Source organism: Capra hircus, chromosome 9 (genome assembly GCF_001704415.2).
Source record: "Capra hircus breed San Clemente chromosome 9, ASM170441v1, whole genome shotgun sequence".
Classification (NCBI taxonomy): domain Eukaryota; kingdom Metazoa; phylum Chordata; class Mammalia; order Artiodactyla; family Bovidae; genus Capra; species Capra hircus.
The window spans coordinates 15,997,239-16,022,248 of NC_030816.1; the positions used below are offsets into that span (position 1 = coordinate 15,997,239).

At 38.3% G+C, this 25,010-nt stretch overlaps 1 protein-coding gene across 2 annotated transcripts in view; it reads right to left on the minus strand.

Moving 5' to 3' along the window:
- The window catches only part of HSF2 (heat shock transcription factor 2), a 39,639-nt gene extending 18,227 nt beyond the window's left edge, over nucleotides 1-21,412 (minus strand). For both annotated transcript variants that reach the window (XM_018053003.1, XM_005684512.3), the window contains exons 1-4: nucleotides 21,133-21,412; nucleotides 1,961-2,069; nucleotides 1,668-1,795; nucleotides 705-829 (exon numbers count right to left, since the gene is read on the minus strand). In XM_018053003.1, coding sequence (XP_017908492.1) covers nucleotides 705-829; nucleotides 1,668-1,795; nucleotides 1,961-2,069; nucleotides 21,133-21,225 — 455 coding nt within the window. In that variant the 5' untranslated portion in view covers nucleotides 21,226-21,412. The remainder of the gene's footprint in view (nucleotides 1-704; nucleotides 830-1,667; nucleotides 1,796-1,960; nucleotides 2,070-21,132) is intronic.

A 25,010-nucleotide genomic window follows, 5' to 3' on the forward strand; every position in this document is an offset into this window, starting at 1 on the left:
TGCTCTTTAAGACCTTGGTGCCTATTTACATTGAGAAGAATTCTAGCTACTTACTAAGAACAGAAATATAGGTCTACTTTATATACAAGTTGTTAATGTGGCATTAGAATAATGGTGCCAAAAATTCCAGTTAAAAAAAAAAAAATTTTTCTGTAGATAAAAAGTATGACTATGACCTTCTCAAGTCTATGTAAAGTATCAAGTAGGGCAAGTCTCTTGTGACCTTTTTCCCCTATTTTTTGTGTCCTACTTTTTCCTAAAAGATAGGCCACACAGAAAATGTCTTAAGAAATTTCTATAGAAGAAAGGACAGGCGACATATGTAGTTTTTATGGCTTGTGGTCCTCACATGTGCGTGAACAAATGAAAGTCAACCTAAACAGAATTATAATTTCCTACACCAACTTAATGATCTATTATTTCATCACTAAGACTATGCATCAAATTGTTTTGATTGCCCAAGTTTATATATATATTCTTTTCACCACCATTATGAAAACATAATATTGGGGTAAAGTCTATGGCTACCAATAAAAATAGAGGGAATTAATACTTTAAAAAAATGGTTTTTGATCTTGGCTCCAACAACATCATCTAGTTACCTAAAGAACCAACCTCCAAACCTCAACACACACACACACACACACACACACACTCTCAAACACCAACCCCTGTTATGATGATTATATTTGGAAATACTTTACCTTTTTAATTCAGAAAGCCTGGACTCAATTGTTTCTTGTTTTATTTGAACCTTTTGAGCACTACTTATAATTTTTGTTAAATCTTCCTGACGAATTTTATTTTCTTCTGGTTTTGAAGATGAAACCTTTCAAAAAGTAGATGTAGGAAATTAAACAAATACTAAACACTGTGGTTATAACTCAAAGTTTTCTTGTTATAAACGGTTTTGTAGCCTGTCAAGAAGGTAGGATCCAGTTCCAAAAGCCCAGGAAAATAGCAGCATTCATGGCTCAAAGAGAGGATGAGGAATAATCTATCTATTTATTTTCAATGTGGAAAGTTTCCACGAACAGAAGCAACTTAAGGGCTTTTTTTTTTTTAATTTCCTTCTGCAAAATTTCCTGTAATTCCCCCAAGCCTCTTTATTATCACATTCCACTTTTAATTAAATTTACACAGAATAGCTGCACACTAAGGCCATGTTTTTTCATGGTTCACTACACTTTTATCCCCACCTCCCTTTGTGGATTTAGTCAAAATATCTCATTTCAGCAAAAGATATCATACATTCAAAAATGTTATTATTAAATACCTACTATATATATGGGACTTAACCTTGGGCACAGGATATTAAGCAGTGAATTACAGAAAAAGGCCCTCTAAGCAGCTGACTTTCTAGTAGGAACGTATGTTTTTTAAGCTAAATTATAAGGAGTGAGCCATCATAATACAGTTGACTCAAGTCAGAATGTAAATATTTCCTTCCCTCTAAAAAAGTATTTAAAGACTGAGCCCTGTACAGCTGAACACAGAGGAAAAATCAGAAAATACACAGAGGGCATACTTAAAGCATTATTAGGCTAAATTGTCCCCAACAAAATCTGTCTATTTCAGTACATTTTTACTTTCAACAAATGAAATATGTCTTGACCAAGTATAATACACATTAATGCCCTAATTAAATCACGTTAACAATAACTCACCTTTCTTTTAATGTTCTCCAGTAAATCATCCTGGCCTTGTTTGAAGTAAGGATGTTGAAATTCAACAGGACCATCTCGTTCCTGCTTAACAATTCCAGAATCAATATGTACTACTTTACGAAAACCATCTGAAATACATTCAAAATTCAGGTAAGTGAAACAGACAAAAGTAAAAAACTTAAAAATTAATGGTGCTTCTATGAATAAATTTTCCTTTATCATCCCAATGGGAGGAAAATGGTTTAATCAGTGACTGATGACAGTACTCCAATTAAACTGTTGTTCTTACTTACACATATTCAATTGCCTCACAAAGCTTGCCATGTTATTGTGCTTGAAGTATTTGGGAAGAATTTCTTTTGCAAATCTTTGTTCATCCAAAACCAGAAAACTCTGGCCATTCTGAAAAAATTTGAAAATATCAATGTTAAGATCCTCCAAAAGTAGGTGCCACACATCAGCCTCACAACTCAGCAGCCCTTCCACACACCTCAGACCATCATTCTGTTCCTGTTAACAGCAACAGAAACAAAATGAAATGAAGTTCTAAATTTCAATTAAGCTCCAAACTGCAACGGAGCATTTTGATGTCAATCTCAGAAGTTTAGGAGTACATCTCAAATCAAAAAATGCATCAGACTCTATAGCTAAATATTAAAAAGACTTCCTTCATCTATACAAAAACAAAGAAATACATTATGTAGCCAGTATAATTACGTAACACTGTTTTAAAGTCAATGGAATTAAGGCAAAGATGAGATAGATGCCATATTTTATTGGTTAAACATAATTATATCTTTATACAATCAAAGGAAAATCCACAGGAGAATTCAGCAGGATATCTGGCTACTAATTAATACATTAACAACAAAAGGGTCAGATGAGAAATTACAGAAACAATCTCATTCACCTTTGTATCAAAAACAATGAAACATCAAGGAATGAATCTATCTAAGGAAACAAAAAGCCTGCACTCCAAAAGCTGTAAGACAATGATGAAAGAAATCGAAGATTACACAGATGAAAAGATATACCATGTTCTTGGATTAGAAGAATCAATACTGTCAAAATGACCACAGGACCCAAGGCAATCTACAGATTCAATGCAATCCCTATCTAATCACCAATGGTGTTAGTCACAGAATTGAAACAAAACAAAACAAAATAAAATCTTAAAATTTATATGGAGACATTGAAGGCTCTGAACAGCCAAAGCAATATTGAGAAAGAAAAATGGAGCTAGAGGAAATCAGGCTCCCTGATTTCAGGCCATATTACAAAGCTATAGTCATCAAAACAGCATGGTACTGGCACAAAAACAGAAATCTGGATCAATGGACAAAATAAAAACCCCAGAAATAAAACAATGAACCTATAGTCAATTAATCTACAACACAGGAAGCAGGATTATACAGCAGAGAAAAGACAGTTTCTTCAATGGTGCTGGAAAAACTGGACAGCTACATGTAAAAAAATGAAACAAACATTCTTTAATATCATACACAAAAATAAATTCAAAATGGATTAGAGACATAAATGTAAGGCTGGATACTATAAAACTCGACAGAAATCAAAACAATATATTTTTTGAGCCCTCTCCTAGAGTAATGGAAATATTAAGTTGATGAAAAAGCTAACTGTGGTTTCAGACTATGAATTTTAAATCATTATAACTAGACTCAAATACATCTTTAATCAAAATATTAACCATTACAAGATTACAATCAACACATTTTTGCCAACAAGAAATAACTTTATTCCTGTAGCATAAAAAACCATGCTTCACAACTGGCATTTTCTGCCTCCTGCTGGCTGTGGGAGTGTTTTCCCAGCAAAAAGTTGTTGAGATGCTTGAAGAAGTAGTAGTCAGTTGGCAAGAGGTCAGGTAAATATGGAGGATGAAGCAAAACTTCATAGCCCAATTTGTTCAACTTTTGAAGTGCTGGTTGTGTGATGTGTGGTCAGGCGTGATCCTGGAGAAGAACTGGGCCCATTCTGTTGACCAATGCCAGCTGCAGGCATTGCAGTGTTCCGTGAATTGCATCAATTTGCTGAGCACACTTCTCAGATGTAATGATTTCGCCAGGATGCAAAAAGCTGTAGTGGATTAGATGGGCAGTAGACCACCAAACAGTAACCATGACCTTTTTTAGGTGCAAGTTTGGCTATGAGAAGGATTTTGGAGCTTCTTCTGGTTGTTGTATATAAACCACCTTTTGTTGCACCTCATAATCCGATCAAGAAATGGTTCACGGTTGTTGCTTAGGATGAAGGACAAAAATACTTTAAAATGATTTTTTTGATTTGTGGTCAGCTCATGAAGCACCCATTTATTGGCCTTTCTCACCATTCCAATTTGTTTCAAATGCCGAATGACCACAAAGATGATCGATGTGGAGTCCTTAGACAATTTCTTGTGTGGCTATAAGAGGATCAACTTTGATGACGGCTCTCAATTGGTCACTGTCAACTTCCAATGGCCAGCCACTACGCTCCTCACCTTCAAAGCTCTTGTCTCCTTTACAAAAGTTCTTGAACCACCACTGCACTGTATGTGTGTGTGTTAGTTGCTTAGCCGTGTCCGACTCTGCAACTCCAAAGGCCGCAGCCCATCAGTCCCCTCCATCCATGGGATTCTCCAGGCAAGAACACTGGAGTGGGTTGCCATTTTCTTCTCCAAAAGAATTACATAAAGAAAGTGAAGTTGCTCAGTCGTGTCCGACTCTTTATGACCCCATGGACTGTAGCCTACCAGGCTCCCCCATCCATGGAATTTTGCAGGCAAGAGTACTGGAGTGGGTTGCCATTTCCTTTGTTAGCAGTTCCTAGGCCAAATGTGTTGTTTATGTTGTGAGCTGTCTCTGCTGCTTTATGACACATTCTGAACTTGAATTAAAAAATTGCTCAAATTTGCTTTTTGTCTAACAGCATTTCTAGAGCCTAAAATAAATATAAAATAAATAGCAAGTAATATTCACTGCAGCACTATTTACAATAGCTAAGATATGGAAACAACCTAAATGTCCATAACAAATTAATGGATAAAGATGTGGTACCTATATAAAATGGCTATTACTTAGCCATTGAAACAATGAAATAACACCATCTGCAGCAACATGGATGGACCTAGAGATTACTACACTAAGTCAGTCAGACAAGGAAAGATAATTACTATATGATACCACTTATATGCGGGATCTAAAAAAAAAAAAAACGGTACAATGAACTTATTTTTAAAACAGAAGCAAACTCACAAACTTAAGAAAATGAATTTACGGTTATGGGGTAAGAGGGAGGAACAGATTGGGATTTGGGGATTGACATGTACACACTACTATATTAAAAATAGATAACCAACAAGAACTTACTGTATAGTGCAAGGAACTATACTCAATATTACATAACAACCTAAATGGGAAAAGAATCTGAAGAAGAATGCATGTGTGTGCTTAGTTGCTCAGTGTCCAACTCTTTGAAACCCCATGGACTGTAGCCCACCAGGCTCCCCTGTCCATGGCATTCTCCAGGCAAGAATCCTGGAGTGGGTTGCCATTCCCTTCTCCAGAGGATCTTCCCCACCCAGGGATCAAATGCAGGTCTTTATGCACTGCAGGCAGATCTTTACCATCTGAGTCAATGTAACAACCTAAATGGGAAAAAAAACCTGAACAATAAATACGTGCATGACTGAATCACTTTCTGTACACCTGAAACTAACAGGACATTGTTAATCAACTATGTTCTAATTTAAAATAAAAATTAAAAATAAAATAAAATCACTAGTGTTTTTCTATATAAAAATAAACAATTTGAAACTTCCTCCTAAATAACCAAAAACAGTATGATACTGGCATAAAGACAGACTGACCAATGAAAGAGAATAAAGAGCCTAGAAATAAACCCTCATATATACATACAGCCCAAAAATTTCTGACAAGGGTGCCAAGATAATTCAACAGAGAAAGAGCCTTTTCAACAAACATCATCAGTAAAACTAGATCCTCACATGCAAAATAATAAAGCTGACTCCTCACCTTATACCACATATAAAAATCAACTCAAAACAGATCAAAGGCTTAAACATGACAGCTAAAAGGCTACAAAATCTTAAGAAAAAATACAAGAGAACACAAGAGGGAAAAGCTTCATGACAATGTATCTGGTAATAATTTCTTAGGTAACACCAAAAGCACAGGGACCAAAAGCAAAAACAGACAAATGGGGCTATTTCAAACTTACAAACTTCTATGTAAAGAACACTATTAAGAGAGTGAAAGCACAACCCACAAAATCAGAAAAATGATTTGCAAATCATGTATCTGACAAGAGTTTAATATCTGTAACAATTATTTTTTAAAAAAACTCCTATAACTCAACAACAAAAAATAAACTACCTGATTAGGAATGGGCAAGGACTTGAATGGGCTTCCCTGGTGGCTCAGAGGTAAAAAATCCACCTGCCAATGCAAGACACTTGGGTTCAGTCCTTCGAGTCAGGAAGACCCCCTGGAGAAGGAAATGGCAACCCACTAAAACATTTCTGCCTGGGAAATCCCATGAACCAGAAGAGCCTGGTGGGCTACAGTCCATGGACACGACGAGTTGGACATGACTTAGCCACTAAACAACAACAACAAACGACTTGAATAGACACTGTTTTCAAAAAATATATACAAATGGCCAATAAACACAGAAAAGATGCCTAGCATCACTCATCATCAGGGAAATAAAAACCAAAGCCACAATGCAATACCATTTCATTCATTAGAATGGCTATTAAAAAAAAATACAAAAACCTAGAAAATAATTGTTGGTGAGGATGTGGAGAAACTGGAACCCTTGTGTACTTCTAGTGGGAATATAAAATAGTGCAGCCACTGTGGAAAACAGTATGGCGGTTCCTCAAAAAAATTAAACATTTTTTGTTGGTATTAATGACCAATATATCCAAAAGAATTAAAAGCAGGGACTCAAAAAAGGTACTTGTACACATATGTTCATAGTAGCATTATTCACAATGGTCAAAAGGTAGAAGAAACCCAAATGTCCACTGACAGACGAACAGATTAACAAAATGTGGTACCCACATACATTGTACAACGGACTATTACTCATCTTTAAAAAGGAAGGACACATGCCACAATATGAATGAACCTGAAGACACTATGCTGAGTTAAACTGGTCACAAGAGGACAAATACTGTATCATTCCACTTACCTCAGGTATCTGGAGTACTCAATTTCATAGAGACAAAAAGAAGAATGGTTACCAGGGGCTAAGAAGGAGGGTACTAGAAATTATTATCCAATGAGTACAAAGTTTCAGTCTGGGAAAACGAAAAACATTATGGAAATGGATGGTAGTGATGATCACATAACCAGTGAATATACTTAATGTCACTGAACTGTACATTTAAAAATGGTTAAAATGGTTACAAATGGTAAAAATGGTTAATTTTAAACTAAAATGGAATAAAGATTCCAACAGTATAAAAATTCAAGAATTTAAAAATAAATTTTAAAAATACACAAGACTGGGACTTCTGTGGTGGTCCAGTGGTTAGGAATTCACCTTGCGATTCAGGGGATGGATCCCAAGACAGGGAACTAAGATCCCCCATGCCAAGGAGCAACTAAGCCCACATGTGTCAACCACTGGGCCCTCATGCCACAACTACAGAATCTGTACCACAAAGAGAGATCCCAAGGCTGCAACTAAGACCCAACACAGCCAAATAAATAAATACTTCAAAACAAAACAAAACAAAATAAAAAACACCACAGGACCTTTAAGAAAAAATTACAGAGGTTCAAATAGTGTTATAAAGATGTCAAGTCTCCTTAAGTTAACCAATACATTAAATTCTGTCTCAATTTTAAAAAAAGTTTCAGAGACAAGATGAAGAAGTGCTACCATGACCAAACACTAGGCACTAAAGTTCATTTCATAAAGACAATTATGTAACAAATAGGCAAGAAAATACTGAAAACAATGGAGAGAGATGTTAATCCTATCCTACACAGGTAACAGAATTATAGTGTTTACAAAATTTGATACCAAAGATGGATACTAAAGTTGGAACAGCTGAATGGACAGACTAGAGAGAACAGAAGCAGCAACAAATCTGAGGATTTGGTAAGTAATAATTAAGGGTAGCATTCAAACCACGAGGAAAAATTAGGAGGAAAAGGACTAGTTAATACACTTTCCATTTGGAAGGAAAAAAAACAGAAGCTCACTGATAACTGAAAGCCACCTCACTTTTTATAACCAAGCTTCTGAAAGTACCATTAAAAAAAAAAAAAAAAACAGAAGTCATAAAGGTAAAAATTTAAAAATTTATTCACGGAGACTGCTAGCTGCCTACCCTACCTTCAGATTTCTCTACTTTCTTATTTTTAAAACTAAAATTGTATATATTTAAGGTGTACATGAGTGGGCTTCCCTGGTGGCTCAATGGTAAAGAATCCATCTGCCAATGCAGGAGACACGGGTTCAATCCCCTGAAGTAGGAAATGGCAACCAACTCCAGTACTCTTGTCTGGAGAATCCCATGGACAGAGAAGTCTGGTGGGCTACAGTCCATGGGATCACAAAAGAGTCAGGCATGATTTAGCAAGGTGTATATGATGATCTGACATATATTCTCACACATGGTGAAATAACTATTACAGCCAAGCTAATTAAACAACCTGAAAAGCTTCTGCACAGCAAAGAATAATCAACAGAATAAGATGGCAACTTAATGGAATGAGTGGAAATATTTACAAATACATATCTGATAAAAGGTTAATACACAAAACATAAAAAAGAACTCTCACAACACTAAAAAGAAACACCCAATTAAAAAACAGGCAAAGATTTTGATCATACATTTTTCCAAAGAAGACATACAAAAGGGGAGCAAGTATGTGGAAGATACTCAAAATCACTGATGAGCAGGCTTCCCAGGTTAGTGGTAAAGAATCCATCTGCCAATGCAGGAGATGTAAGTAACATGGGTTTGATCCCTGGGTCAGGAAAATCCCCTGAAGGACGACGGTATCATAACCCACTCCAGTATTCTTGCCTAGAGAATCCCATGGACAGAGAAGCCTGATGGGTTACAGTCCACAGACTCACAAAGAGTCAGACATGACTGAAGCAACTTAGCACACACTGATTATCGGGGAAATGCAAATCAAAACCACAATGAGGTATTACCCTATACTTCTCAGGATTGTTGTTGTTATTGTTCAGTCGCTCAGTCACGTTCAACTCTTTGCAACCCCGTGGACTGCAGCATGCCAGGCCTCCCTATACATCACCATCTCCCGGAGTTTGCTCAACTCATGTCCAATGAGTTGGTGACGCCATCCAACCATCTCATCTTCTGTCATCCCCTTATCCTCCTGCCCTCAATCTTTCTCAGCAGCAGGGTCTTTTCCAATGAGCTGGCTCTTCTCATCAGACGATCAAACTTAGCGGAGCTTCAGCATCAGCCCTTCCAGTGAATATTCACGGTTGATTTCCTTTAGGACTAACTGGTTTGATCTCCTTGCAGTCCAAGGGACTCTCCAGAGTCCTCTCCAGCACCACAGTCTGAAGGCATCAATTCTTCAGCGCTTAGCCTTTTTCATTGTCCAGCACTCACATCCATACATGACTACCGGAAAAACCATAGCTTTCACTATACAGACCTTTGAAAGCAAAGTAATACCTCTGCTTTTAAATATGCTGTCTAGGTTTGTCATTGTTTTTCTTCCATGGAGCAAGAGTCTTTTCATTTCAAGGCTGCAGTCACTATCCACAGTAATTTTGGAGTCCAAGAAAATAAAGTCTGTCACTGTTTCCATTGTTTCCCCATCTATTTGCCAGATGTCATGATCTTCGTCTTTTGAATGTTGAGAGTTTTAAGCCAGCTTTTTCACTCTCCTCTTTCACCTTCATCAACAGGATCTTTAATTCCTCTTTGCTTTCTGCCATAAAAGTGGTATCTGCATATCTGAGGTTATTGATATTTCTCTCCACAATCCTGATTCTAACTTGTGCTTCATCCAGCCCAGCATTTCACATGATGTACTGTGCATATATGTTAAATAAGCAAGGTGACAACATACAGCCTTGATGTATTCCTTTCTAAATTTGGAGCCAGTCCATTGTTTCATGTCCAGTTATAACTGTTCTTTCTTGACCTGCATACAGGTTCTCAGGAGGCAGGTCAGGTGGTCTGGTAGTCCCACCTCTAAGAATTTTCCACAGTCTGTTGTGATATACACTTGTCAGAATGGCTACTACTAAAAAAAGATTAAAAAAAAACAACAAGTGTTGGTGAGAAATGTAGAAAAAACAGAGCACTTGTGCACTGTTGGTGGGTATGTAAATTGGTAATGTCATTATGGAAAATGGTACTATATATTTCGTAGTACCAGAAGTACTATATGATCCAGGGGCCCTTTCTGAGTATACACCTAAAGGAAATGAAATCAGTACGTTTAAGAGAGATGTGTGCTCCTGTGTTCACTGCAGCATTACTCACAATAACCTCACAAAACAACCTAAGTGTCCATCAAAGGAAGAATGGATAAAGAAACTGTGAGATATATATATATATATATATTATATATGCAACACCACAGTTCAAAAGTATCAATTCTTCAGCGCTCAGCTTTCTTCACAGTCCAACTCTCACATCCATACATGACCACTGGAAAAACCATAGCCTTGACTAGACGGACCTTTGTTGACAAAGTAATGTCTCTGCTTTTCAATATGCTATCTAGGTTGGTGAAAACTTTTCTTCCAAGGAGTAAGCGTCTTTTAATTTCATGGCTGCAGTCACCATCTGCAGTGATTTTGGAGCCCCCCAAAAATAAAGTCTGACACTGTTTCCACTGTTTCCCCATCTATTTCCCATGAGTGATGGGACCAGATGCCATGATCTTCGTTTTCTGAATGTGGAGCTTTAAGCCAACTTTTTCACTCTCCACTTTCATCAAGAAGCTTTTTAGTTCCTTTTCACTTTCTGCCATAAGGGTGGTGTCATCTGGATATTTGAGGTTATTGATTCTCCCAGCAATCTTAATTCCAGTTTGTGCTTCTTCCAGCCCACCGTTTCTCATGATGTACTCTGCACAGAAGTTAAATAAGCAGGGTGACAATATACAGCCTTGATGTACTCCTTTTCCTATTTGGAACCAGTCTGTTGTTCCATGTCCAGTTTTAACTGTTGCTCCCTGACCTGCATACAGGTTCCTCAAGAGGCAGGTCAGGTGGTCTGGTATTCCCATCTCTTTAAGAATTTTCCACAGTTGATTGTGATCCACACAGTCAAAGGCTTTGGCATAGTCAATAAAGCAGAAATAGATGTTTTTCTGGAACTCTCTTGCTTTTTCCATGATCCAGCAGATGTTGGCAATTTGATCTCTGGTTCCTCTGCCTTTTCTAAAACCAGCTTGAAGATCTGGAAGTTCAAGGTTCACGTACCTCTGAAGCCTGGCTTGGAGAATTTTGAGCATTACTCTACTAGCCTGTGAGATGAGTGCAATTGTGCAGTAGTTTGAGCATTCTTTGGCATTGCTTTTCTTTGAGATTGGAATGAAAACTGACCTTTTCCAGTCCTGTGGCCACTGCTGAGTTTTCCAAATTTGCTGGCATACTGAGTGCAGCACTTTCACAGCATCATCTTTCAGGATTTGAAACAGCTCAACTGGAATTCCATTATCTCCACTAGCTTTGTTCGTAGTGATGCTTTCTAAGGCCCACTTGACTTCACATTCCAGGATGTCTGGCTCTAGATGAGTGATCACACCATCGTGATTATCTTGGTCTTGAAGATCTTTTTTTACAGTTCTTCTGTGTATTCTTGCCACCTCTTCTTAATATCTTCTGCTTATGTGAGATCCATACCATTTCTGTCCTTTATTGAGCCCATCTTTGTGTGGCTCTGTTATTCAGTTCAGTTCAGTCGCTCAGTTGCGTCCGACTCTTTGCAACCCCATGAATCGCAGCACGCCAGGCCTCCCTGTCCATCACCAACTCCCGGAGTTCACTCAGACTCATGTCCATCGAGTCAGTGATGCCATCCAGCCATCTCGTCCTCTGTCGTCCCCCTCTCCTCCTGCCCCCAATCCCTCCCAGCATCAGAGTCTTTTCCAGTGAGTCAACTCTTCATATGAGGTGGCCAAAGTACTGGAGTTTCAGCTTTAGCATCATTCCTTCCAAAGAAATCCCAGGACTGATCTCCGTCAGAAGGGACTGGTTGGATCTCCTTGCAGTCCAAGGGACTCTCAAGAGTCTTCTCCAGCACCACAGTTCAAAACCATCAATTCTTCAGCGCTCAGCTTTCTTCTCAGTCCAACTCTCACATCCATACATGACCACAGGAAAAACCATAGCCTTACTAGACGGACCTTAGTTGGCAAAGTAATGTCTCTTTAGGAAGTAGCTATTAAAATTTTAAAGTGCATTCATCTTTCTCTTTCTTAAAAGGACTTTTCTCTACCTTTGACTTCTTCTTAACCACCCCATTTGTCTTTTTATTCACTACTTAAAACTTCCTTCTCCAATTCAGGCCCAGATACTTACTCTCACTAAAAACTGCTTTCAGTTTTTCTCAGTTTACTGAAACTTTTTTCTAAAATGTCAAACATCAAGTTCAATACCCTCTTTTCAGTTCTCAACTTCCTACACCTCTCTGTAGCATTTCATTTGGCACTATAGACACTCCCCTCCTTAAATGCTCTGCTCTTATGGCTTTGAAACTATACATTGGGTTTCCTATCTCTCATATTTCATTTGTCTTCCACCTGTCTAGAGGAAGTTTTTTTTTTTAGGTTTCTATCTTTTATCATGATACCTTTATACTCTTTCCTTAGGCAATCTCAGCCACACCAGTGTATCTAATTACTAACCTTATTACATATAATAATTATCACATCTATGCCTCTGCCCCTGAACCATATCAAATTTCCCCCTTGAATTATCAATCGTTAACATTTATACACCATGTTCAACATTTATACATCACGTTCTTCAACTTACTGAGTTACAGAACTCAATATTCTTTAAAATTGAGGCAATGTTCTCAACCTATTGTCTATTTCAAACCTATCATCCCATTCCCCCAACATCAACTTTTTCCTGTCTTTTCCATCCTGGCATGCCCTGTGCCCTCGAAATTACTCAGTTAATTTTGTTATCAATACCAATATGGTAAATTAAAACCCCTCAATTGTAACAGCTAATAATTTAAAGAATAAAACTGTCATATTCAGATGCCTATGGATATCTTACAGAATCCAAATCAGTAAAACAATTAGCTCACTGTTTTATTATCAATATATAAATGTTACTTGTATTTCTAATTACCAGTGATAGTTCAATTTATTTTAAATCAATTGAATATAAAATACCTATATTTTATTTTTAGCTTTATTTAGATATATTATAAATGATATTATGAAATATCTATTCTATATTATCTATTATGTTATATTGAGAAGGAAATGCCAACCCACTCCAGTACTCTTGCCTGGAAAATCCCATGGACAGAGGAGCGTGGTAGGCTGCTATAGTCCATGGGGCCACAAAGAGTCAGACACAACTGAGCGACTTCACTCACTCATTATGTTATATGTTATCTATACCTATTAGTATATATAATTATATATTATATCATAAAATATCTATATTTTGAGTATAAAACATCTATAAAGTCTAACTATGATGTACGAGACCTAACTGCAAAAAACATTAAACTTTATTAAGCAATAAATGAATTTAGAAACACGCCCTGTTCATGGGAATACTCAATATCATAAATATATCTATTTTCCCTAATCTGATCTATACTTCTCAGTATAATTTCAATTAAAACTCCTAATAGACTTTTTTTAATAGAAGATGATTTTAAAACATATATGGAAGAGCAAGAGTAGTCAAGACACTCCTAAGACTAGGTTGCCCTCCCCAAAGCAAGACTTTTAACAGAGCTACAGTAAATAAGACATATGACATGGGAAATAGGATAAATTACCCAACGGAACCAAATAGAGAACTTAGATCCCCCAAACACAGTTTATCTACATATAATTTTGCTTGTAAGACAGGTAGCAACACAAATCACTAGAGGAAGAAGAAACTATTCAATAAGGGGGTTAGAACTACAAAATATTTATGTGGAAAACAATGAAATGGATCAAACAAAAATCAATTCCAGGTGAATTAGAGATTTAGGTACAAGATGCAAACCTTTAAAACTTTCAGAAGGAAAAAAAAAAGAGATGGAAAAGTATCTCTCTCTCTTTGGGGTAAGTAAGCAAAAACATCCTGAAAAAATGAAAACTGTGGACCACAAAAAGGCAGATATATCATACTTAAAGTAAGAACTTATACTCATGAAAATAAAGGAAAAAAAAAAAAGACAAGCCACACCCAGGAGAAGGCACAGGCAACACATACATTCAAAAAATACACAAGAATTACAAGAAATTTCTACAAATAATAATAGATAAACCACCCAACAGAAAAATGGTCAAACATTTCATACAACAGGAAACACAGATGGTCAATAAATATGAAAAGATGTTTGAACACATTAATTATCAGGGAAATATAACCTTACTGAAATAATATTTTATACTCACTAGATAGGTAAAAATTCAGAAAAATTAGAATATCAAGTTTTGAAGAGACAAATTAATGGAAAATCTCATGCATGGCTCATAGGAGTACAGGATGATCTAACTTTGGAAAATAATTTGATCTTGAAGTTGAACATTTCATATCTTATTTTCCATAAATTCCACTCTTTAAACTACCTTAGAGAAATGTTTGCCTATATACACCAGAAGAGAGACATCACTATTCATTTCAGCATTTGAAATCATTGATCACCTCTTTCTTGAAACTATTTTCTTCCATTAACTGATATGACATCACCCCCTTGTGTTTCCTCCTTTCTTACCATTCCTTCTCCATCTCTTTTGCTGTTGTTTTTTTTTGTCTTTATACTCTCTAAATATTGGAATACCCTATCTTTCAGGTCCTTCGATCTTCACTTGTCTTGCTGAATGATCTCATCCAGTCCCATGGCTTTACCACCTGCATCCTCCAAACTCCACCTGGAATTGCCAGAGTTTTACATTATCTAAATAACCTATTCAACATTGCCACTCAAAGGTCTTGGAGTATAGAAGTCATTCATGTTGTTCTCCTTTCCAACACCGCAGTTCCCTACCTACTTTGAAATAAGATGTGACCATATGACCGAGTATGGTCAGTAAAATGCAAGCAAAACAGAACTCTCTTAAGGTAATACTAGTTATCTATTTGTAATCTCAAAGTTAACGTGGCCAAAGAGAATCCCACCTGTACTTCTCTGAATCTTTCCACATCTCAGCAAATGGTGCCATCATCTATCCTTTGCTCAGACCATATATATGAGTCATTCTAATTCTTTTCTATCCCTCAGCTCCAGACAAATTTATCAGTAAGTTCTGTGACTTTGCTTTTAACATAGATATTATATCCAAAAGTTTCTCACCACCTCCACTGCTATTATCCTAGTCTCAGCCACACTATTTTTGAAACATAGAGGAAAACTATGTCTTCTATTTAGTTTCCTCATTTCCACCATGCCCTAAGGCCCTTTAACATCTGCTTCTGCCTACCTCTCTCTCCATGATATCTAAAGATAATCCAACCACATGTGCCTTCTGCAATTGTACAAACATGCCATGCCCAAGGTCTTTACATTTGCCATTCCCTTTTGTCTATCTGACCTATCTTTTCTAATCATTCAGATCTCTGCTCAAATGTCACCTCCCCAAAGAGGCTTTCCTCATCACTCTATTTAAAATATAATAAATTCCAGTCATTTTACAGGTTAGTCATGAACTTCCTGCTCCAAATTCATTCTTTAGTGTCTGCTCTACAAACATGGAGCTGAGTCTTAAGTCTCTTTATTTTTTGTCAAGATGTTAAACTTTGTCATAGAAGATACTATACAGATATTATAAGAGGAAGGGGCTTCCCCTCCTGGTTCCAGTGTGAACTTAGCATGTTCCTGCTGTGTAGGTTCTCCAGCACATAGCTCTCGCAGTGCATGGGCAGCAGAAGCACCCTAAGGCCAGCTTCCCCCAACACTCCCTTTCCTTCAGGAAGCTTCAAATTGGAGTAGTTCTGGCCAGACATCTCCCCATGAACAGCTTTCCTCAGTACTCTAGAGCACAGACAGATAAGCATATTCTTAAAGGTTCAGGTAATAAATATTTTAGGCTTGCAGGTCATAAAGTCAGAACTCTGCCCCTGTAACAAGAAAGCAACTACGGTCAGTAAGTAAATCCAGGGAGCTTGGCTGTATTCCAAATAAACTTTACTTATAAAACAGATGGTTGGCTCACAGACCATAATCTGCCAACCCCTGCCCTAAAAGGCATATTTCTCACAAGTTCTGAAGGATGGATTTCTGGTAAGTTCCACGAGTGTGGTATCAGTGACTTCTCTGCCATTCAGTGAGATATCATATGGAGATAGTCTCTCTCCAACAAGGTCTCAGAAGTTGGGGGCAAAGGCTCTTTCTTGGGCACTGGATCTTAAGCCTACCAGTGATGGCTGCTTCTTAAAACTACTGTTCTTATATTCTTTAGAGTTTTCTTTAGTCTAATTCTCCTGATATAGTTAGTTAATCCTATTAAACTTTCCTCTGTTCAAAATACTTGTGACTTCTGTCTCCTAATTAAACTGATACATTCTCCTTATGCTGCTTTATTTTGTTATTTATCACTAACTGAAATTATATTATTTGCGTTTGCTTACTTTTTAATTATCAGTGTCCTTCATTAAAATGTAAGCTCCATAAAGACTGCTAGTTTTTTCACTACTGAATGAATTCCTACTACCTAGGCACACTGTCTTGTCATAAGAGATTCACAACTACTACTTGGGAGTGACTGAATGATGAGTCTTTGGTCACAGTGGACCAAATTGTATTTTTATAATTTCAACTCTTGGATTATATATAACAAATGGAAAAAATGAATGCCTCTTGTTTATATCTGCTCTCTCAAACACACACACCCTAACTCACTCATATTGTTCTGTGTCTCTATTTATGTTATTCCTTCAGTCTCTACTTCAAAATTAGTAAATAAGCTCTTTGAACACAAAAATTCCACCTTACGGCTATTTAAACTCATGAAATTTAAGTACTATAAAACAGAACTCTCCTGATACATTTTACAAGTATCTCAGAAGAGTGAGAAGGATGGTAGCCTCTCTTTAGGCCTTACCTAAAGTTTCCAAAGAGTAGTAATAACTGTTTCAGCTAAGATTGGTACTCTTGGTTAAAAATGTCCAAAATACTTTTAATAATACTTCAGCCCCATTATTTTAAAACAGTTTTCAAAACAAAAATTGGTATTATTTTTTAAACAACCACTCTATAATTTCTCAATGTTTACCAATCATTCCTTGTGAGTCTCTAGCTCATTCTCTCTTGCGTACGTGCATGCTAAGTTGCTTCAGTTGTGTCCGACTCTGTGATCCTATGGGCTTCAGCCTGCCAGGCTCCTCTGACAATGGGATTCTCCAGGCAAGAATACTGGAGTGGGTTGCCATGCCCTTCTCCAGGGGATCTCCCCAACCCCAGCGATTGAACCCATGTCTCTTTTGTCTCCTGCATTGGCAGGTGGGTTCTTCACCACTAGCATCACCTGGGAAGTCCCATTCTCTCTTACGTATACAATAAAAAAGCACTTGCCAATGAATCGGTCAACTTTTCTGTAGGCTCATTTAAAGTGGATTTAAGCTCTATTCTGCTCTATTTGTGGCCTTTCTTGTTTTCACTGGAGAATACTGTAATAATACAATGTTTGCTGGGAAGTTCAGAACAATACCATAACACTGGTAAATCTAAGGATCTATTGTTCGAATTCATCTGAAACAAGTAGGAGACACTGGACAAATTTTAGTTTTGCTTCATTTCCCTCCTATTTCCTTGATTTGTTTCTGCTGACTTGAGATGGATAGGGAAATAGAAACTGCCATAGGGCCCCAAAAGGGGAAGCAAATGAGTAAGAAGTCTTTGGCGGAAATCACTTCTTGGTATTGTCAAGCAACCTGAAGAATTGAGACAAAGCTAACAACCCTGGTAAAACAATGACCTCCAGTTCTTTCCTTCTAATACTGCTTCACTTCAACACACACTGAGTATCATGTATCAGTAACAGTAAAGGCTGTTCCTCACTATCAATGGCAAGAACTTCCATTCAGCTTCCACAGCCTCTTGTCCCTGAATATCAAGTTTCCCCAGTTGCTACCAAGCTAAACCTGCGCTTTCTGTTTAGGGCTCTGTTACATTTAAAACAGCTTTAATTTGTCCAACAGTACTATCTCTGTCCTTGATTCTAATAAAAGACTTCCTATCAGAGCCAAAACAGCTACATAAAACTTTGAAGTTATAGGAAATTTAAGAACAAACAAAAAAGAAAGGAAAAAGAAATATCAATGAGGAACTTTGGGGGATGTACAATTTCTACTGAGTCTATAACAGTATAATTTTGATTGGTGAGAATATTATATTTTTTTAATGACATGAATGGGGATATTTCATTTTTGTTATATTACAAATTTCAAGGAAAATTAAAGCTATGTAAGTCTTCAGGAATATTAAGCCAAACTTTTCAAACTGCAGTTGCTAAGAGTTTTCTCCTCTTGCCTTATACTCAAGCTACAGGAGTAAATTATTTTCCACAAGTGAAAACAATTGCATAAAAGACAGCCTGGTTTCCAAAACATCTGCTATTTCTAAAAAGTCCTAATATGATTTTCACTCAGATAGTATAAATGCTAAATTACCTCAATAGAAGTCCAGCAAAACAAGTTTGAAGGAAACCAGAAACAACCATAAATAGCAACTTTTGAAAGATGAGAGTAAATTATTTTGGTTTTTCCATCTAGCATCATTGTTCAATTAAAGTTTTACCTTTCATTGTTAACAGTGTTTTTGGAAAAATCTGTGGGAGTGTAAGACAGCTTTCCTAAGCTTAGCCCTAGACAGCATTAATCCAGAATTGTTCACTAACTTGCGGAAGTAACATTTTGATATAAGACTAAATATTCTAACAACTTGTATTACGTGCAGTGCTATTGATGGAAAATGATCTGGCAGATCAGAAATCTGTATTAGAACCCTACCTCCAATAATGGTTGGCTTTGTATTTACAGATAAATAATCTAACCTACCTAAGTCTCAATCCTCATCTATATAATGAGACTAAATCAGATGATCTTTTAAGATTCTCTTCAAGCATCATTCTACCTTATTCTTTCCTACCACTTCCACTACATAGTCCATGGATTTCACTGCTTCGTCAAACATTAAGTACCTACTGTGTCCCTTGGCACAGATACTGTTCCCTTTCCTCACTGAATTTATGTTTTAATTGTCCCACCACGTATTAAAAAATGAGTGGCTAAAAAAGAAGCTTCGACTTAAAGGAAAAACTGAGAATGATTTTTAAGTGGCTTGTTTATTTGGCTTAGAATTCATAAAACGATGCTTTTATGGATTAGTATGAAACTCTACAGGGGCTTCCCAGGTGGAGTAGTGGTAAAGAATCTGCCTGCCAATGTAGGAGACATGGATTTGATCTCTGGGTCAAATCAGGAAGATCCCCTGGAGTAGGAAGTGGCAACCCGATTCAGTATTCTTGCCTGGAAAATTCCAATGGACAGAGGAGCCTGAAGGGCTGCAGTCCATGGTGTCACAAACAGTTGGACATGACTGAGCGACTGAGTACCAGCAGCATTAAACTCTACGTATTTGACACTGCCCTCCAAAAACATTATTAAAATATTCTGACTAATGCAAATCTATTAGACCTGCCACTGACATACGCCTTAATTAAGACCAATTACCAATATATTTAGGTACCATTTCTTGGCAATAAAAACAAGGCACATCCAAGACAAATAGGTGTGATAAAGTCAGCCGAGAGTGGACAGACTCTCAGTTCAATCTCTTACATGCACAAGGCTGAGTAACAGCAGTCCGTGTTGATCCATCCTTGTCAACTTTTAATCCTTATGACTGATGAAAAGCATGAGACATATGTTTATTTTTAAGTGTATACTGGCGGCTGGCTTCCTTATTTTCACCCCTTCTTTTTACCATTGCACAGAATTCATCAAATGTTTTAAATACAACATCCAGTTCATGATACTGACCTTGAGGAAAATTAAGTCCTATAGAGAGGTAAAGAAAATGAACAAATGACAACATGAAAGGCAGAGTATGGTATATTGAGTACCCAAAACTCAATATACTGCCCTCTGTCAATATGAAAGTAAATAATAAAACTGAAAATAGAGGAAAGAAATAAAGAAGGGAGCAAGAGGTAAGACAACATTTACTCAACACCTAACAGGTGTCAGGCACTGTGCAAGCAGTTTTCACTTACTTTTTTTCCAGACCTCTAAAACAAGATAATATCCAAAACAGATGAGTATCTACGATAAGAGAACTCCACCCCCCTTCACAAAATGATTCCATAGCTTAATATTCTAACGCAAACGCTCTGTTTATGTAATGATCATTCTAATCAAAATCAGTATGTGGAACTAGAGGGGGGTCTTGGAGTAACTACGTAAACCATTCATCAGCCACTTGGGCCAGATGAGATAAGAAGCCTGTTTAGTGTCAGAACTGGGATCAAACCAATTATCAAGGCATCTATCTATACACTACACTGCCGGCAAGTGTTTAGGGAAATTTAGTGATTCGTTTTTGCTCTTCACTATGTTACTCAGCACCTGTCCATTCGCACTTTTATTAAAATAATCATTAAAAAATCCATTTACACAAATGGCTCAATATCGTCAAAGAATAATGTGTCATTTTCTATTACACGGTATTTTTAAAACCTACTGATAAGCAATGCCGTCCTCACAATGATCTCAGATGCGAGGCGGGCTGTGTGTCTGTTTTCAGGGACGAGAATCAGGTCGCGGAGGTGAACACTGCCTCGCAAAAACCCCGCGTCGAAGATCCCGGCCGGGCTGCCCGGCCCCCAGCGAGCCGCAGCCCGCGAGCCGGGCGGGAGGACGGAGGATGAGTGTGCAGTAACGTGGCTCCCGCGCCCTGGGCTCGTCGGCCGCCCCGGCTCCGCCGGGCTGGTTCCGAACGCCGCCCGGGTCGGACCGTTACGGGGTCTCCCGGGCCGCGGAGCCCCGCGCGGGCCGCCCCTCCCCCACCGCGGCCTGAGCCCGCGGCGCCGGCCGGGACCCCCGCGGCTCCCCGCGCGAACAATACCGGGGTCCCCCGCGAGGCCGCACGCTGAGGCCCGCGCCACCCCGCCGCCCCCGCGCCGCGGGCCCTCGCAGAGGGCGTCGAGCCGCAGGCCGCGAGAGACAGCCCCGCGGGAGAGAGCGAGAGGAGGACGTTAGTCAGGGGGTTCGGAGGCCGCGGTGCCCTCACCCTTACCTGACTCCAGGTGATAAACTCGTTGGTGTGCGTTTCCTCCACAAGCGTCCACAGCTTGCTGAGGAAAGCCGGCACATTCGAACTCTGCTTCATTGTTAACGAGGCGCAGGAATTCCAGATTCTACACCCAAACGCGGCGGTAGCGGCGGAGGCGGCGGCGGCGGCAGCTGCTGCCCGAGAACGCCCACAACGCAGGCGCAGCAGCTCCCGGGCCCCGCCCCCCTCCCCGGCCCAGCCAGGCGCGCTGTGAGGCGGGGTGGCCGGGCAGCCGCACGTGACGGACAAGGCTCCAGTTCGGCCCGTGCGCACTGGTCCCGCGCGGGTCCCGTTCTCGGCCAATGCCAGGAGCCGACCGCACAACAGAGAAAAGCGATTGGATGCTGTAGACGGGGAGGGGTGGGAGCAAAGCGGGGTGGGGGCGCTGCCCTCTCATTCGCCTTTTATGTGGGAGCTCTCGCCTTAGCGGACCTTGGGCTTGGGAGATTGTGTTTGGTTGTTTCACGTGGGAGCATCTTTGGGTGTTTGGGCTATGGCTGGAAGGCTACAAAAAGTCGTCAGGAGCCTTTGAGTCATAAGTTTGGTAGGCAAGGTTGTAAGCTGCGCTAGTCAGGCAGGAGGAAGTGTAATAATTCACGTGGTGAAAAAAACAGCTTTCAAGCATGACTTGCTAGGCCCCAAATTGAAACTGTCTTAAAAATAATGACCCTTTTCCTTAAATTCTCATCAAGGAAAAAAACCATTCCTTTAAAATACGCTTATCAAAAATAGAAATTTAAATAACACACTCCGCATGTACTGCAGTGATCCAAGAACTGTAATAGGCAGCTAACATATTTACTTCAACAGACACAGAATGCCCAGTGGAAATGCCCATCATTTATTCTCTTTTAATCATTTAAAATAATTGTTCCTGTAGGTACTTGACAGATACGTTCTTAAAACAATTGTTCCTGTATGTCCTTTACAGATTTGGTATGGTGGAAAAAATATTAGGCAAGGAGTCAGCATGTGAGTGTAGACCCAGTTTCAAGGACACATCAGTGGATATTTAATTACACTGATGGTGTGTGTAATTTAAGCAATCTCTTACTCTGTTCCAATCTTTCCCTTATTCTCATCGGGAATAAAACTCCCTTTTCACCCCTGTAAGTTAACATCAATAACATAATAGGTGTGAAAATACTTTGAAAATATAAAGAATTGTACAGAGTATTAAAAATTTTTTATAAAAGTCAAAATTTGAATATAAGAATGTACAAACAAGTTGGAGATAATGAACATTTTATAAGTAATTCAATGTGGAATTGTTTTACTTCCTGGATACATGTAGTTTAATACAAGAAAAAATACATATAATTTCCAACAAGCATATATTTATTGAAATTTGTTTTTGTGTTTAGCAACTATCTGTTTGCTAAAACAAAATCAGATGTGTGGAGGGAGATATCCAATAAATGAAATAATACTTTATGATCATTTATATAAGAGAACTTTCTAGGTGGCACCAGCGGTAAAGAATCTGCCTGCCAACGCAGGAGACATAACTGATGCAGATTCGATCCCTGGGTTGTTAGGATCCCTCGAGGAGGGAATGGCAGCCCACTCCAGTATCCTTGCCAGGAGAATCCCATGGACAGAAGAGCCTGGCAGGCTTGTGTCCATAGGTTGCAAAGAGTCGCACACGACTGAAGCAACTTAGCACAGCGCATATACGCCCAGGGATTTACATATATCATTTAGTCCTCACAACAACCCAGTGCAGTAGGTCTTATTATCCCATTTTTCCAATGAAGATTCTGAGACTCAAAAGCAAATTTACCTGTATCACAGCTAGTGTACAAGAGAGGGTATTTACACCCAGGCTTTATAGAGTTCGAAATCCCATGTTCTTTCCATTGTATGATGATGACACCATCTCACAACTCAAGATGTTTATATTCTGATGTAAGAAACAAGAGGAACACGATGATCATCATTAACATTTTAAAAAGAGCTATATTTGTAATAAAACCATTAATGACAAGTTTAGAAAGACAGAGTTGAGTGAGTTAAATAAAGGAAGACTTCTCAGAGGATGGGGACCTTAAATTGGGCTTTGAAGTACAAATGCAGTGGGCCTGCTAAAAAGAAGACAACACTGAGCGAAGATGGGAAGCCAGACAGCATGGTCTGTCTGTGGAGATTGACAGCGCAGGAGGTAATGTCTGAGGCCCTCTTTCATGGCACTGTACACTTCCATTCGAAAACAAAACAAAATGGTGTGGTTAGACACAAGCAAAGACTCCTCTTCGGGTGTTCCACCTGTGTAGTTGTAGGCCCATGTTTAATAGGACCTCATACTTCATTTAATGCTCCTCCTGTCACCATCTTGAAATTCTTATATTTTGAACAAAGGACCCTGCATTTTCATGTTGTATCAGGCCTCTCAAATTACGTTAACTGGTCTGCTTCCAATATATTACACTTATAGACCAGTGGTTCTCAAATTTAAGCATGTATCCAAATCACTTGGAGGTGGGAGATTGTCAATAGAGCAAATAATCAAGTATCACTTATAATGTTCATGAGGCCGGCTATGGGATTAAGTTATTAACCAGATAATGTGATGAGAGCACTAGGAAATAGATAATGTGTCTAAAATCAAATGTCTGCAGTTTGAACGGAAACCATGTATTTTATAGTCTGAAATATACATGCTTTTTTCTTTTATACTGATGTACCTTGTACTTTAGCCTACATCAAAATCACTGAGGGCATCTGAAAAAAAAATCCGTTCCCCTGCTCTACTCCACACCTTGCTCGGCTCAGTAGATCTGGGGTTCAGGATAAGAATCTGTATTTCTAACAAGTTCCTAGGTAATGCACATGGCGTTGGCCATGGGATCACAGTTTGAGAACCAGTGTTATAGAGGAAAAATAAGGAAGCTGACTTTCCCTTGCTAATATTACAGACTTATTGCTATTCACCTTTCACCTCAACGAAATCAAGAATTTCCAGGAATAGTTTTAAGTAATATGTTTTCTTTTTCTATGAACATAGTCTTTAATATTTATTATAATTAATAAACTCTGAAAACTTTAGAGATGTTTGGGGGAAAAGAAAATCATTATTGGCTTAATTTCACTTAAATATAAAACTGAGAAGAGAAGAAAACCAAACCACAATTATTTGACACCTACAACATCCCACAGATGGCAGAAGAAACATATTTCAACCGGTGTCAACAGTTTTGAGATGTTTACAATATCAGAGGATAAAAATGTCACTTTCTTAAAGGGAATTACCTCCTGTTGACTAAAAATTAGAGAAGTTGGAAAGTTCCTGTGGTTCATTTGCAACCTGGAGTGTAAGATTTAGAAGATGCAGAATAACATTAGAAAATATGAGTGACCCAGGCCTTTGCCTAGGAAATAGAAAAACATATTGTGATATGCTTTGATGCTTCAAAGTGTCTGATTCAAATTGTAAAAATTATATCTAATTCGTTATAGAAAACTAGTTGGAGTCAGCAGTGCAACCAGAACTAGCTTGCAATTATTATTTTCAAGAAAAGCAAGATAGGAGCCAAAGGTAAACTGCATAGAGGCTTCCATCTACATTCCTGTCTGAAATTATTATTTATCAATTTTGAAATGGCTTATGGGCCCTAAACAAATTACACGACACCTCTCAGTCTTAGATTCTTATATATAAAATGTGAGTAAAAATACCTGATATATTCACTTCACAGAGTAGTTTTGCGAATCAGATAAATTACTTCTTCCTCTAGTCCACCCTCCTCTTTCTAAGACACAAATCTTAAAAGGTCACTTTCTGACTTAAAACTGTTCTGAGGCTTCTTATAATTTTCAGAATAAATCCAAATCCCTTGAGAAGG